The sequence below is a fragment of the Mesoplodon densirostris genome, chromosome X, assembly GCF_025265405.1.
Source record: "Mesoplodon densirostris isolate mMesDen1 chromosome X, mMesDen1 primary haplotype, whole genome shotgun sequence".
Lineage (NCBI taxonomy): Eukaryota > Metazoa > Chordata > Mammalia > Artiodactyla > Ziphiidae > Mesoplodon > Mesoplodon densirostris.
Genome location: NC_082681.1, coordinates 105,055,694 through 105,073,029, shown reverse-complemented (window position 1 = coordinate 105,073,029; position 17,336 = coordinate 105,055,694). Strand labels below are relative to the sequence as shown.

At 41.1% G+C, this 17,336-nt stretch overlaps 1 protein-coding gene across 1 annotated transcript; it reads right to left on the bottom strand.

Annotated features, from left to right (window-relative positions):
* Positions 1 to 1,517: 1,517 nt before the first annotated feature.
* LOC132481724 (protein FAM47E-like) lies at positions 1,518 to 2,642 on the bottom strand. Its single transcript, XM_060086539.1, has one exon. It carries the CDS (start codon positions 2,640 to 2,642, stop codon positions 1,518 to 1,520), a length of 1,125 nt encoding a protein of 374 aa, XP_059942522.1.
* Positions 2,643 to 17,336: the final 14,694 nt, after the last annotated feature.

Below are 17,336 nucleotides of genomic sequence, written 5' to 3'. Positions count from 1 at the left end.
TATGAAAAGGGGTGATCAGCTAGGTAAAAAGCAGGGATCGGAAGGTGGAATAATTGAAACTGAGCTTTGAAGTTGGTGTCATTATTGCCCCAAACAAAGTCTAGAGTCTGACTGTAGGGATTGGTGTCTCTAGTGAGATGAGGGCCAGACGAATGGAGCTAGTGCCAGGATTTGAATGGATAGTCTTTGTGAATATTTAAATCAAGAACGTTGATGAGAGTAGTCACAGGGAGCAAGTCAGGAATTCAGACACTAAGTCACCTCAGTGAAAATGGGGAAGTGAGTGAAAAGGGAGTAGTTGATTGCAGTGAGGATGTTGGCGAATACTACAACCTGATGGCTGTGTTCCCTTCTCACGAGGGTGAAGTATATACACATACTTCCATTTACAGATAAATTCCTTCATTACTGGAAACAGAAGTGTGCTGCAAATCTGTGCTACAAATCTTTCTAGCTACAAACTTCCTGTCCCAGACAATTTTACCTGTTATTTTGGAAACGTAAAGAAGTTGCTTGATTTCTTATTTTACATTTATGAGTGCGTTTTAAATCGCTATTCATGAACTGCAGAGATTAATCTTACTTGAATAGATATGTGTGGATATTTGATGGTGCTGTGTAGTTTTGCTCCCGCAGACCTATTTTGCACACTAGATTTGCCAAGAACTTGAAGCTCCCTGCTATTCTGCACCTGTGTTATATGATATGGAAGCACTCTTCCACAGTGAATTTTTATGAATATGGTAAAACTTTTAAGTATGTTCAGTTGGGAAGCATGACAAAAGAGCATAACTAAAGTTTCACCTATAATTTTGGTAAATAGTTTTCAATCTGTTTTGGGGGCTTGATGCAATCCTAATAAGGGGGATAACCATTTCATTATTAAATGGGGCTAACATTATTTTGGCTACCGATGTCAAGTTTTGCTTAAGAAAGTAATTGTCATAATTAATTCATTATAATTTTAATACAAGTAGAACTCTCTGACTCCTTTTTCTCAGCACAGTTATTTTGAAATGTATCCCATTTTGTAGCTGACCTAACTAATCATACTTTTTAAAAGTAATTCTTCTTTTTTATGGTTTTATTTTTACAAATAATTGATGCAACAATGTAGTATTCACAACATTATAAAATGTGAGAAGAGTATATGTGAATATTGATTTCATAATTGATAAAATTTATATAATATTGATGAACCCAAGCAGAAGGTCACTGAGAAATATTTATAAGCATTAGGTGTTAAATTAACAGATGTAGACTCAAAGTTGTACGTACATGGTGGGATGGACACTCACCATGAATTCTGATTGATATTAAAATGAGAGAGAGAAATAGCCAAGCAAGTAGTAAATAGAAAACTGTCTAAACATCTTCTCGTGCCATCATCTCCATTTTGGCTGATTTTTATTACTTTGTGTATAGGAGTCTTAACAGAATCATATTTCCATCCCTTCCTGAGGAACAGCCTCTCAAGGATGTCTGGTATCCTGTAGCCCTTGCTTAGAATGAAATCTTTAAACGCTATTTGTTCCATAAAGATCTTCAAGAATGTCGTGTTCAGGAAGCTTCTTTCTAAAACTCCCATCTTCAAGTAAGACGTTGGGGTCAATTGAAGGTTTGTCATTAACTAGCTTTTTCCACAACTTGGGCTTCAGGTACAATGCACCATACCTCATCTCCACCGAGTTGGGTTTATAAGGATTCTGTGGCTTCTGGGGTTTCCTCTCCCAGTTTCCTTCCTCTCTGGATAATTTTATCTTCTCCATTTTCTCTAGCCCGATGCTGTACTTTACCTTTGAAGGGACCTGGGTTACTTTCTTCATGTAGACTGTATCCTGGGCTGGTGGCCACTCACAGCCAACCTCACACAGTTTCGTGATGAGCTCTTCATCAATGCCCAAGTTTCCAAAAGCAGCAGCCCATTTGAAGGATTTACAAATTGCTTTCGGTACTTCTCTGTGAACAGGAGGATCAGTGAGTGAATCCTTTCTCCTTGACTTCTTGTCTTCGTGATGCAAACTGGCTGGATGTGACACAGGAGCCTTCTTTGGAGGTTCCAGGTAGACCTTGGCAGGACGTTTTTTACGAAGCTTTGTGGGGGACTTTGTTGTTTTCCTGGGGCCCTGACAATAAGCCCATGTGTCCTCCAGCTTCCCGTCAGGATCGAGCACTTCCAGCACCTTTAATAAGAGGTCTGCAGGTAGATCTTCCTCCAGATTCGGGTAGAGAGCCAAGGGATGCTTGGTCAGCTGGGCTTCGATGTTCTCCACGAATGCCTTCTGTGCTAGCTGTGCTGGCGAGAGCGTGGAAAACAGGTCTGCTTCCTCGGGCAGCTTTTTCTGACTCTTTTTGGGGGCATGCTGGGGAACTCTGTGAGCAATCCTGGGGAGGAAGCCCTCCTTAGGGCTGCGAGTGATCATATCTTCACAAGGTGGGCAACCCTTCCGGAAGTCGTCCAGCAGCTCTTTCACAAATATCCACTGCCGGCTGTCCAGGGAGGTGGGGAACTTCGGGAGCATCTTCTTGTGCTTTGCGAAACACTTGGAGGGCAACTTGTCTTTGTACCAGGGCTTGCAGGTCATGTCCAGGGGCATCGGTTCCAGTGGCCCCGGTCCTAGCAGCCGCTTCTTGTCCGCCATGGTTGCCCTGGCCTCTGGGGGGACCGCCGCTTCAATAGTTTGCTGTTCCGGCCTCTCCGGTTGCTAGGAGACCGTGTAGCCAGGTGCAGCCAGGTTCTTCCCGGAGGCGGGTCAATGCAGGCGCCCTGTGAAGCCTGCATTTCTCCCCGGATGGGCGGTGGGTGAAAGTTCATTCCTTTTTGTTGTAGTTACTGTTCCGTTGTATGGACATAGTGCCATTTATTTATCCATTCACCTTTTTTTTTTTTTTTTTTTTTTGCGGTACGCGGGCCTCTCACTGCTGCGGCCTCTCCCGTTGTGGAGCACAGGCTCCGGACGCGCAGGCTCAGCGGCCATGGCTCACGGGCCCAGCCGCTCCACGGCATGTGGGATCCTCCCGGACCGGGGCACGAACCCGCGTCCCCTGCATCGGCAGGCGGACTCTCAACCACCGCGCCACCGGGGAAGCCCCTCCATTCACCTTTTGATGGACATGTGGGTTGTTTACAGTTTGAGGCTATTATGAATAAAGCTGCCACAACTATTTGTGTTCCTGTTTTTGTATGTCCATGTACATACTTTCATTTCTCTTGGGTAAACTTGAGCTATGAGTGGCATGGTGGGAGCGGATGATGTTTTATGTTTTAGACCACCACGAAACTTTTCCAAAGTGGTTGTACTAAGTAATATTCCTTCTAGTTGTATATGAGAATGGCGCTTTGTCTACATACTCCCTAACACTCGGTAAGGTTAGTCATTTTCACTGTGGCTGCTCTAATAGGTGTGTAGTGGCATCTCATTGTGGTTTGAATTTGCATTTCCCTAAGGACTACTGGTGTTGAACATCTGTTCATGTGCTTATTTGCCATTCATATCTCTCCTTTGGTGAAGAATCTGTTCAAACTTTTGCACTTTTTAAAATTGTTCTGCTTGACATCTCTTGTTTTGAGGATTCTTTGTGTATTCTGGATGCAATATGATTTGTAAATCTTTTTCTCCATCTGTGGTTTGTCTTTCCATTGTCTTAACACCATCTTTCAAAGGGCAGTTTTTACATTTGATGAAGTCCAGTATATCAGTTTGTTCTTTTATGGATTGTCTTTTTGTGTTGTATATAAGAAAACTGCCTATCCATAGGTCATGAAGACTTTTTTCATTCTGCTAAAATTTGTATAATCTTAGGTTTTACGTAGAGATCTGTCATCTATTTCAACTTAACTTTTTAGATGATGAAAGATATGGATCAAAGTTATTATTTTTAGTTTTTGCCTGTGGATATCCAGTAGTTCCAGAATGTTTTTGAAAAGAGGAGCTTTTCTCCACTGAATTACTTTTGCAGCTTTGTGAGTGTAGGTTGTCCCTATTTTTGTGGGTCCATTTCTAGACACGCGTTTCAGTTTCATTGAATCTTCTGTCTTTACACCAGTTCTGCTCTGTGTTGATTATATTTTACAGTAAGTTTAAAATTAGGCTGTATTCGTCCTCCAACTTCTTTATTCTTTTACAAAGTTGTCTTGACTCTTGTAGGTCTTTTGAATTTCTATAGGAATTTTAGAATCAATTTGTCAATGTCTTAAAAAAAAAACCTGTGGGGATTTTCATTAGGATTTTATGGAATCTACAAATAAATTTTGAGATAATTGACAGCTTAACAATATTGAGTCTCCTGACCCATGACAAAGTACATCTCTTCATTTATGTATGTATTCTTTCATTTATCTGAGCAACATTTTGTAGTTGTCAGTGTATAGGTCTTTCACATCTTTTTTTTGTTCAGCCTCTCTGAACTTCTATTTCATCTCTTTTTGCCTTTAATTTCTACTATGGAAAGGTATAAAGTTTGTTCTTGCTGAACTATCAAGAAAGCTCTTATTTTATTACTTAAATAATTAAATGGAAAGAGCATGACGGTGAAAACTTGTATTATTTCCAGACTTGCAGAAGAAACCACAACCGAAATGATGTGTTGTGTAAAGTACGTACAACTTTAATAAAAGAAACACATCAGCCACTATAACTTATAATTGGAAGCGTACTAGAATAATGGCAAACCAAAAGTTTTATGAGTTTTAGGAGTTAAAGAATTATGTCGTTGAAACTCAGCTTTAAACTATCAGGAGAGGCACAAATTATTCCCTGTAATAATGCACTAATATTTGGTATAGGGAAAGATATCAAAGGATAAACTATCATTCCTGATTTCACGAAGGAGAAACATTTCACAATGGTACCTTGGTATCCACCTGGGATTAGTCCCAGGATACCCAGATCCACAGATGTTCAAGTCCCTTATATAAAATGGTGCAGTATTTACATATAGCCAGTGTACATTCCTGTGTACTTCAAATCATCTCTAGATTACTTATAATACCTCTTGCAAAGTAAATGCTATGTAAAATACTTGCCAGCGTGCCGCAAATTCACGTTTTGCCTTTGGGGATTTTTTGGAATTTTCTTTTTCCAAATATTTTCCATCTGCAGTTGGTTGAGTCCATGGATGCAGAACCCAAAGACATGGAAGGCCGACTGTACTTGTACTACATGCCGACTTGTACTACGTGGTACAAGTCTGTACCACGGACTTTGGTATCTGCGGGGGTCCTGGACCCAATCTCCTTCAGCTACTGGAGGACAGACGGCCGTATTCTCCTTATGGACTCTATTCTTTCTAGCTCGTCTCTCCTGCTCCACACTGATGTAGATTCTTCCTTTTTAAAATAACAGCTTTACTGAGATATAATTTACATATTAACAATTCACTCATTTAAAGTGTACAACTTAATGGATCTTAGTGTAATAACAGGATTGTGCAACCATCAAAACAATCAGTTGTGACACATAGTCATGAACCTCAAAGGAACGCCATCCCCATTAGCAGTCACCTCGTCCATCCCCCAGCCACCTCAGCCCTTGACAGCCACTAATCTACATTCTGTCTCTTGAGATTTACCTATTCTGGACATTTTATATGAATGGAATCATAGAATAGGTGGTCATTTTTGACTGGCTTCTTTCCTTTAGCCTACTGTTCTCAAGTTTCATCCATGGTGAAGCATGTATATGTACTTCATTTCTTTTTATTGCCAAATACTAATCAATTATGTAGATATACCATATTTAACTTATCCATTCGTCTGTTGATGAGCATTTGGGTTTTTCCACTTTTTTGTTGTTATGAATAATGTTGCTATGAACCTTCATGTACAGAGTTCTTTTCTATTCAGTCTTTTGAAATTTATTAATCTTTTTTCCCCTGCTTTAGTGAGATATAATTGATAATTTAAAATTTCATATTTTTCAGGTATACAACTTGATAATCTGATCAACATATACATAGTGAAACAATCACGACAATCAAGCTAATTAACATATTCATCACCTCAGATAGTTACCATCTTTTGTTGTGCGTATTGAGAACACTTAAGATCTACCCTCTCAGAAAAGTTCAAACATACAGTATTGTTAACTATATTCACTGTGGTGTACATTAGATCTCCAGAATTTATTCATCTTAAATGACTGAAAATTTGTACCCCTTGACCAACAACCTTCCCATCTCCCCCTCCCCCCAGCATCTGACAACCAACTCTACTACTACTATTCTCTGCTTCTAGGAGTTTGACTCTTTGAGATTCAACATATAAGTGAAATCATGCAGTATTAGTTTTTCTGCATCTGGATTATTTCGCTTAGTATGATGCCCTCCAGATTCATCCATGTTGTTAAAGGCAGGATTTTCTTCTGCCTTTATAAGGCATGGACTTACATATACTACCATGTGTAAAATAGATAGCTAGTGGGAAGCAGCCCCATAGCACAGGGAGATCAGCTCGGTGCTTTGTGAGCACCTAGAGGGGTGGGATAGGGAGGGTGGGAGGGAGGGAGAAGCAAGAGGGAAGAGATATGGGGATATATGTATATGTATAACTGAGTCACTTTGTTATAAAGCAGAAACTAACACACCATTGTAAAGCAATTATACTCCAATAAAGATGTTAAAAAAAAGAATGGCTATCCCAATTTACATTCCCAACAACAATGCGCAAGGGTTCCATTTTCTCTACATCCTCAAGGACACGTTATCTTTTGTCTTTTTGATAACAGGAAGGTTTGAGATGATATCTCATTGTGGTTTTGATTTGCATTTCCCTGATGATTAGTGAGGTCAAGCACCCTTTCCTACCTTTTGGCCATTTGTATCTCTTATTTGTAGAAATTTAGGCCTTTTGCCCATTTTTTAATTGAGGGCTTTTTTTTTTTTGGCTATTGAGTTGTATGACTTACTTATAAATATTGGGTATTAAGCCTTATGAGATATACGGTTTGAAAATATTCCCCCCATTGTTCAGATCTCCTTTTCACTCTGTTGATTGTTCCCTTTGCTTTGCAGAAGCTTTTGCTTTTGATACAATTTCACTTGTCTGCTTTTGCTTTTGCTGCCTGTCCTTTTGCTGACCTATCCACAAAATAATTGCCCAGACCAACGTCAAGAAGCTTTTCCCCCTTGTTTTCTTCTGGTAGTTTTACAGTTTCAGGTTTAACGTTTAAATCTTAATCCATCTTGAGTTGTTTCTTTTTTAATATGGGTGAGATAATTTCATTCTTCTATATGTAGATATACAGTTTTCCCAGCACCATTTATTGAACAGAGTACCTTTTCCCCATTGGGTGTTCTTAGCAGCCTTGTCAAAGATCAGTTGACCATAGATGTATGGATTTCTGGGCTCTCTGTTCTGTTCCTTTGGTCTCTATGTCTGTTTTTAATGTCAATATGATGCTATTTTGATTACTGTAGCCTTGCTATATATATATATATATATATATATATATATATATATATTTTGTGTGTGTGTGTGTGTGTGTGTGGTACGCGGGCCTCTCACTGTCATGGCCTTTCCCGTTGCGGAGCACAGGCTCCAGACACGCAGGCTCAGCAGCCATGGCTCACGGGCCCAGCCGCTCCGCGGCACGTGGGATCTTCCCGGACCAGGGCACGAACCCCTGTCCCCTGCATCGGCAGGCGGACTCTCAACCACTGTGCCACTGGGGAAGCCCCTTTGCAATATATTTTGAAATCAGGAAGTGTGATTCTTATTTCTCAGGATTGCTTTGGCTGTTTGGGGTCTTAAATTTGTTAAGATTTGTTTTGCGACCTAACGTGATCTATCCTGGAGAAGGTTCTGTATACACTCGAGGAGAAGGTTCTGTATACACTCGAGAAGAATGTGTGTTCTTCTACCCCTGGATGCTAACTACTGTATATGTCTGTTATGTCAGTTGGCTCTGTTCTCAAATCAGCTGTTTCCTTCTTGGTTTTCTGTCTGGATGTTCTATCTACTGTCATAAGTAGAAGTCTCCTACTATTAGTGTCCTGCTGTCAGTTTCTGCCTTTAGATCTGTCAATATTTTTTCAAACTTAATTGATGTATGATTGACAAATAAAAATTTTGTATATTTAAGACATACAACATGAAGATCTATCAATATCTGCTTTATGTATTTAGGTGTATATATTTATAAATGTTATATCACCCTGTTGAATTGACCCTTTTATCATTATGCAATGACCTTCTTTGTCTCCAAAGACAGTTTTAGACTCAAAGTCTATTTTGTCTGATATAAGTGTAGTTACCCTTGCCAGGCTGGAGAGGCTGAGCCAAGCTGGACAGGGCTAATAGGAGAGCATCCCTTCGGGGGCCCACCCTGTAACCCCACCTTTTAAAACTGTGGTGCTGCTCCACCAGGGTCAAGGGCAGGAACTTGGCACTCTCCGTGCTCCTACTACACTCCACCTGGCACCAGCGTCACATAAATAAAAAAAAAAAGCCAGTGCCTAGAATTGACTCTCCTTTTCTCTCCTGTAGCAACCTGAACATATGTCCAATAAATACATATCCATGTCAACCAACTCTTGTGGGAGTAATAAGTTGACATGAGCAAAAGCAAATACGTGAGTTTCATGCTAAGGAGGCTTGAGAGGCTCATAGGCTTTTCTGGGGTTCTTTTTTGTTTGTTTTTATTATTTTACTAATATGTTGACCTGCACCTGTGAATCCATACGGCTCATGTATGCCACAGAATCTAACAGGAGGAAGGATGTGCGATGCAACAAAATAGAAAATGGAGGAGGAAAAAACGAGGCTGTCAGAGGAGATATGCGTGTGGATTTATCGCAGTATTTTTGGGTGGCTATCAGTGGATCAGCTCAGAATTCAGTTCAAGATTTGGTATCTGGGCATTGTCCTATGTAGGCCCTCCTTACTTAGCTATCAGAGCTTGCAGCGCTCCAAACAAGCTCACGATCCAAAAGATTTCAAAAAACAGCTTGTATATATTGATAAGAAATGCTCTTTGTGCTCCCTTTTTAAAAAGCATATACATTTAAAAAATAATAGGCAATCTAGAGCTGTTTTCTTAACCTTTGGGGTCCTTTTCTCACGTGTAAAATGAAGTGGTTGAAGCAGATTATCTGGCTTTGTGGACCAAGATAATTTCTTATTTTCCTTTGGGTTTTTTTAAAATTGAAGTACAGTTGCTGTACAATATTACATATGTTATAGTTGTACAATATAGTGATTCACCATTTTTAATGGACCAAGATAATTTAAATCAGGAAGATGTTTTCATAAATATCTGAAAAATCTGAGTGTGAGGAGAATATTAAAGTATCATCTTAATGATCTCTAACCAGAAACAAAGAGCTTTATCCTTTCATTCAGAACAAAATGAAGTTCTTCTACCTTGGCGATAAGCAGACTTTTTAGAAGCTCAGATCAATGCATTTAGGAAATAATTTACTCCTCTGTATTAAAGAGTTCCTGTTTTCCAGGCAGGGGTGCGCCTGCCTCCCAGGGTATAAGCCTTTTGCCCCATTGTCACCCAAGATGAGTGCTCTAAGGAAAGAGTTGTTTGCTCTCCTTTTAAACAGTCACCTTATTGTTTCTTTCTTTCTTTCTTTCTTTTTCCAATCCAAACAGTAATTGAATGAGGCACTCATTTATCTGCAGTTTAATTGTCCTTACCATCTTGCCTCCAAGAGTTTTAAATGTTCAAATGGGTTACTGAAAGGGCACTTTCTGTTAGGGAAAAAGGTTACATTGACTGCCCCCTCCCTCTTAGAACATATTAACTCTATGTATTAAGGACTGGCTGGAGTTTTTTTTCCTAGTCAACACCAAGAATGGCATGGATCAGTGAACACCTCGATTGGCTTGATAGCAAAAGTATTATACAGCCCTTAATATATATTTTACTATTTATCAACTATTGCTTGTCAGTGTTGTGTCCCAGTATCTCTGTGATTCTTTCACTTACGCATGTAAATGGACCAACCAAATTCAATGGAAAATTTGAACAAAAAGCACTTTTTATTGAAATATAATTGATGTACAGTATTATTTAAGTTACAGGTGTACAATATAGTGATTCACAATTTTTAAAGGTTATACTCCATCTATAGTTATTATAGAATATTGACTATATTCCCTTTGTACAATATATCCTGGTAGCTTCTTTTATACATAATCGTTTGTACCTCCTACTCCCCTATCCCTATGTTACTCCACCCCCCTTCCCTGTCCCCACTGGTAAACACTCGTGTCACTAGTGTGTTCTCTATATCTGTGAGTCTGCTTCTGTTTTCTGATGTTCACTGATTTGTTGTATTTTTTAGACTCTACATGGAAATAATATCATACAGTATGTGCCTTTGTCTGACTTATTTCACTTAGCATACCCTCTGAGTCCATCCATGTTGCCCCAGATGGCAAACTTTCATTCTTTTTTATGGCTGAGTAACATTCCATCGTATGAGTGTATGTATGTATGTGTGTACACACACACACGCACACACACACACACACAAACACACACTACATCTTTTTTATCCGTTCATCTGTTGATGGGCACTTAGGTTGCTTCCATATCTTGGCAATTGTAAATAGTTCTGCTATGAATATTGGGATGCATGTATCTTTTCGAATTAGTGGCTTGTTTTTTTTTTTTTTTTTTTTTTTTTTTTTACCATATGTCCCAGCAATTCCCAGTGGAATTGCTGGGTCATATGGTAGTTCTCTTTTTAGTTTTCTGAGAAGCCTCCATACTGTTTTCCACAGTAGTTGCACCAATTTACATTCCCTCCCACAGTGTACAAGGGTTCCCTTTTCTCCATATCCTTGACAGCATTTGTTATTTGTGTTCTTTTTGATGACAACCAGTCTGACAGGCGTGAGGTGATATCTCATTGTGGTTTTGATTTTCATTTCCCTGAAGATTAGTGCTGTTGAGCAGCTTTTCTTATTGGCCATCTGCATTTTGTCTTTGGAAAAATGCCTATTCAGGTCTTCTGCCTGGTGTGTTTGTTTGTTTGTTTATTTTGTTTATGTTTTTCAATTTTTGCCTGTGCGGCATGTGGGATCTTAGTTCCCCGACCAGGGATCGAACCCGCGTCCCCTGCATTGGAAGCGTAGAGTCTTAACCACTGGACCGCCAGGGAAGTCCCTTCTGTCTGTTTTTTAGTTGGGTTTTTTTAATGTTGAGTTGTGTGAGCTATTTATATATTTTAGATATTAACCCCTTATCAGTCATATGATTTGCAAGTATTTTCTGATTCAGTAGGTTGTCTTTTTGTTTTGTCGATGGTTTCCTTTGCTATGCAAAAGCTTTTAAGTTTAATTAGGTCCCTTTTTTTTTAGTTTTATTTCCTTAGGTTTAGGAGACAGATCAGAAAATATTGCTATGATTTATGTCAGAGAGTGTGAGCAAGAAGGACTTTGAATTATCACCAGTAGAATGGTAGACTACATTTTAACATTATGAAACTGTCTTTAAAAGCAAGAAAATAAGATCTAATTAATTGTCAAACACATAAATGTTTCTGGTTTTTTAAAAAATAAATAAATTTATTTATTTTTAGCTGTGTTGGGTCTTTGTTGCTGTGCGCGGGCTTTCTCTAGTTGCGGCGAGCGGGAGCTACTCTTTGTTGCGGTGCGCAGGCTTCTCATTGCGGTGGCTTCTCTTGTTGTGGAGCACGGGCTCTAGGCATGTGGGCTTCAGTAGTTGTGGCTCGCGGGCTCTAGAGCGCAGGCTCAGTAGTTGTGGCGCACGGGCTTGGTTGCTCTGCGGCATGTGGGATCTTCCCGGACCAGGGCTGGAACCCATGTCTCCTGCATGGGCAGGCGGATTGTTAACCACTGCACCACCAGGGAAGTCCCAATGTTTCTGTTTTTAAATACACTCCTTGGTTCCTGGTCCCTGCTGACCCCCTAGCCTGGCATTGCTGCCCAGATCTTGAATTCCTTAGAGAGTGAGTAAAGATGGGGGCTAGAAGGAATCCTAACAGATCCTGAGGAAGAAAACCAGTGAATGTTCTTCCTGGTTTGGCCACTGGTATGCAGAGTGCATGCATTTATACACATAGGAAAGTGCCCGGAGTCTTCACTTAGAGTCATTCTATGTCTGATTGCTTTCTAAAGGGATCTGTGTAGCTGCATTCACAGATTCACTTTTTTGTTACCTGAAAGGAGAAAATGAATGCAATAGTGCAATTAAGAGCTCACATGTTAGGTGTGAAAAGGAAAAGTGCCAATGGTGATATTTGATTTGTTGCATGTGTTAGAGAATGTTTGGTTTTATTTCTGAGAATAGAGTCTAAGTAATAAGGTTGGTCATTTCATTTCATAATTTTGTGATTTTTACATGGGTTTGGACACTTACATTAAGAATCTCAAAACATTTTTTTAAATATATTTTCTTGGCTGCTGCGCCGCACAGCACGTGCAGTCTTAGCTCCCCGACCAGGGATCAAACCTACGCCCCTTGCATTGGAAGCACGGAGTCTTAACCACTGGACCACCAGGGAAGTCCCTCAAAGCATTTTAAAAAGTAGGTTCACTGGCTCATTTATATTGGGGAACGAATTAGGGACAACCAGTTGTCAACATCACCTGCAAAAGATGTTTACATAAAAATAGCAAAAATTGGGAATTCCCTGGCGCCCCAGTGGTTAGGACTCAGTGCTTTCACTGCCGAGGGCGTGAGTTCAGTCCCTGGTCAGGGAACTAAGATCCCACGAGGCACACCGCAAGGCCGGGGCGGGGCGGGGCCGGGGTTGGGGGGGAAAGCAGAAATTGTAGAAGAGGGAAAAGACTAAAGAAAATGCAGAGTGACGGCGGAGGGGACAAAGATGTAAAAAAAGATGTGTGATGTTGGGACCATGCAAATCACTGGACTTTTGTATTACATTTATTTTATCACAGGTCCCTTGGTTAAGCAAATCTTTGCACACGGTCACTTCTTTTTTTTTTTTTTTTTTTTTTTTTTTTTTTGTGGTATGCGGGCCTCTCACTGTTGTGGCCTCCCCCGTTGCGGAGCACAGGCTCCGGACGCGCAGGCTCCGGACGCGCAGGCTCAGCGGCCATGGCTCACGGGCCCAGCCGCTCCGCGGCATATGTGATCCTCCCAGACCGGGGCACGAACCCGTATCCCCTGCATCGGCAGGCGGACTCTCAACCACTTGCGCCACCAGGGAGGCCCCTGCACACGGTCACTTCTGTCTCAGTGTGTCTTCTCCAGATAGTGACCAGCAGGCAAGTCTTTAAAGGAGCAGTTGCACAAATTAGTTACATTCAAGGACTTTCATTTCTTCAGTTTAGCCCAAGTCTCTTAATCTCAGCAACAAAGTATATCTGAGACTGGTGCACTCAAGGAGTGTGTCATCTCAAGACAAAAAAGCAGAGTGTCATTCATCCATTGCTTTCTGTGCCACTGCCCACCTTCTAGGTCTTAATACCTTTGATCTATGGCCAGGGCTCCTTATCTGGTTGACTTCCCTTTAGTCTCTTTCTCACCCCGCCAATAAATCCTCTATACTGACTCTAATTGTGCATCTTTCCAGAACCAAGACCCAGCATGGCATTCTTCCTTCATTGGATTTCTGCAGCTAGGAAAAAACCCCAGCTTCTCAGCTGGCCATTTAAAACCTTCCCCAGTCTTCTCCTGACCTGCCTTTTCGACTTTGTCTTCTTTACTCCCTGCGTTCTATACAACTCCATGCTGTTGTAGCTACTGTTTCTGAATGCATCCTGCTCTCATCCACTTTGTGGGTCAAGCTCAAGCTTGCTTCTCAGCCTTGCTGCTAACCCCATCCCTTTACTGTCATTCTGACAATGGAGTCCTCCCCATCGTCCGTGACCTTGTTCAAATAATTCCCTAGAGAACCCTCCTAGATGTCTGCAGTTGGAAGCAACCTACCTTTTGCTTATATTCCCAGAACGCTTTGCACCTTTTTCAGAAAACTCTTCCACAGCTGTGGCCTTTTTGTCAATCGCTACCACTGCCTCCCTCTCGCTAGATGATGAGCGCCTTTGGGGCAAAGCCTGTGCTGTAATCATCACTGTGTCCCTGATAGTACCTGGCACAGTATGAATATTTGATGGGGATTCAGGAAACATTTGGTGACAACCTAAGATAAGATTACAGCAAGAATATCACACAAGTAATATCCAGGAGGTAATGCTGAACATCCTGTTGGTTTTCATGGTAACTTTATCTCTGGCCCTATTTGTAAGACTGTTAGGCAGTAAAGAACTTGGTAGATAAAACATTTCTATCCCATTTACTGAAGATTGTCATTCTATCTATTTATGCTAAATCTTTATTAGAGGGGTCAAAGTCAAATAGCAGAAACAGTTGAGATTGGCATTTTAAATAGAATTTGGTGTTACCCAGGTGTAAGGAAAATTTCTGGTATATGATTATTGAAAGTCAGTTCTCCTACCATTGTGTAATAGATTTTTTAGCTCATTGGTCAAGCGTTCTTCCTTGTTTGTTTGTAGAACCCTCTCCCTCCCGTACCATGGCAAACAGACCAGAGAGAGTTAGTAAACAGAGTCCTGATAACTGTCACCTATATATCTTTTTATCATGGTCTGAGCACTTTACTACGGTATTTTAGGTTATTTAAACTTTCTAAAATCTCTTCAAGGAAGGACTTGTTTCCTTTCTGTGAATGACGAATATTAGGCTCAAAGAGCTTAAAATTTCTTGTCTCAGTTCTAACAGTCAGCAAATGGCAGAACCAGGTTCCAACCCAGATTTTCTGACTCAGAATAGCCTACTCGACCTTGGACGAGAGAATGAAGAAGAGTTGGTCTATAGAAATCTCATTTGCAGTCCATCCCCAGACCCAGCCAATATTCCCAGAATATATCTAACCTCGAAAAAAATCCTTGTAATGACTAGATTTCCCTGTATAACCAAGCTTATCTATTTGTGTTTCAGCAATACCTGTATTACACTAAAAAAGATCTGTGACCATTTTCCAAGATTAGTGTGGTTTGTTCTCTGAAAGAAAGAAAAAATTATACCAGAGCTTATTAGAGCTCCAAAATGGGGAAGACGGAGTTAATGCAAGTCTTTTTGTAAATTATCAAATTATCTTGACCTTCAAGAAAAGTTCAGAAGGAGCTTCCTTCATTCTCTCTTTCTATTATTTTACATTTTCACCTTTTTCTCAATACCAAAGAAATGTTTCTAAGGAGCTCCACTCTTGAGAACAGCCTGTCCAGCTCCTTTGGCTCCGTCTTCTCCTGTATTCAGAGCCATCCATATCTTTGCCTTCATGATCCTCAAATTCAGTGTTTCTCAGGGAGCCTTTAATTTGCTCTCTTTTTGTGCTTCTCCTCACGGGACCAGCAGGTCATTAGATGCCCTCTCTGTGTGTCTGCCAACCTAGCTGTACTTCCCAAGTCAAACTTGGGCTGTGTGGTTTGACAAATACAAGCATGCTCTTCGAGATAAGGGAAAAGGATATTAAAATTGAGATTGTCCCAAATCCTTTGGATGTATGGCACCATACCTATCTATGTATATCTTGTGTTCCTTTATTCTGTAGCTGTAACTTACCTTCACATGAGAGCAGAGGAGAGGGACTTGGATGCCCCCATTCCTGACTAGATATGTGATTTAATTCTGTTACTTCCTCTCATTCACAACACCTCTCCACAGATTCCTTGGAAAATAGAGACTGGCTAATTTAGAAGTGTTTCACGGATATGTCGTCACCCTCTTCCGAGTGATCTTACTCCAAATTCTTGCACATAGCATTTAATAAGTATTGTTGAATGAATGAATGAACGAATTGAAGTGAACCTGAGTTTATTTTAACTGTAGCACACAGGTACTCTTTGTGGTTAATATTCTTCTGTTGTCCATTCTCTGATTCTTGGCATGTGCCGCAAAGGTGAGGCAAAAGCTAACCCAGACTCTGAATTTTCCTGATAGTGTCTCTGATAAGGTTGGGCTACTTAGTGGCATTAGTGAGATGTAAAAATCTCAAATGCTTCTGATCTGCATATCTCTCCCTCATCACCACAGGTGATTCAGCCCCAGTTTTATTTGATCCAGACCCCTTGGATGTTGGGAATTTCCCCACTATGCATCTTTATCACTGCAGACTTACACCAAGACTCAAGGTGCTTTTGTTTTATGACTGAAATCTGTAGTATCCAGATCCTGACATATTTTTTCTCTGCACTAAGTGAACTCAGACTTGCCCTGAAACTCAAGATATGACCCTCGAAATGTAAAAGGAGCCTTTCTGAGAGGCAAAAACACATCTTCATTCTGCTGCCTGCACTTCAAATTCATTAGCTTGTTCCCAAGTCTAAAAGGAGGGTAAATGCTGAAGGTAGATGATTCACTGTGAAGTGTAGAGTTAATTAACGTCGTTGGCAGATGTTATATGACAACGGGGGACTCTATGGAGTCTTAGCACCTCCTCAGTACCTTTCATATGCTTGTGGTTGGGTGACCAGACATGATGCAGCCTAAACTTGAGTTGTCTCTTGCTCCTTTTCATTGCTTCCAGTGGTCATGCAAGATTGTTAATGTTGTTTTCAAAGAAATTCTAGATCGGTTACTTAGACCACTGAATTAAACTAGCTGGAGATCATGATCCTTTTGCTTTCCCTTGTCAATGATGTTACGACTGGGCGCGAGGCTCACAGTTTTCAACGTTCGCCGTCTCAGGACATCTTTATCCCACGTTCCTTCCTTAGGTCTTTGTGTGAGTCTCACGTGATGGTGAGGAGATGGCCAAGATGAAGGGAAGCCGAAGGGGGTCAGGAGTGGGCATTCTGAGCTCAGCAAGGAGCATAAACAAAGGTGTCAGGGCGGAACAGCACAGGACGCTTGGGAAACCGCAGACAGTTGCGCGACTTCTGTAATAAGTCCAGAAATGGGAGGAGATGAAGCCGGACAGGTCAGCAAAGCCAGGTGGGGAAGGATAAGGCCAGGTGGCGAGGGACAAGGACACAGTGTGGTGCTGTGTTGGGGCCTCCTCACCTGGTACAGGAGCCCCCCAGGGGTGAGCAAGGAGCAATGCTGTTAGACTTACACTTACAGAAAAAAATTAATTAAGTAAAGAAACAGGGAATTCCCTGGCTGTCCAGTGGTTAGGACTCCGTGCTCCCACCGCAAGGGGCCCGGGTTCTATTCCTGGTCGGGGAGCTAAGATCCCCCAAGCCGCGCGGTGCAGCAAAAGAAGAAAAAAAAATTACACTTACACTTACATGCATGACTCGGGCAGTTGTGTGTGTGGGGGGGGGGACTTGGAAAAGCACAGGCCTGGAAGAAGGAAGTCAGATGGGGAGGGAGCATGGAAGCCCAGGAAAGAGATGATAAGGGCCTACAGGAGGGTAATAGAAATGGGGGGGA

Coding starts and splice junctions, on each gene's coding strand:
- LOC132481724 (XM_060086539.1), bottom strand. CDS start 2,642: ATGGCGGACAAGAAGCGGCTGCTAGGACCGGGGCCACTGGAACCGATG.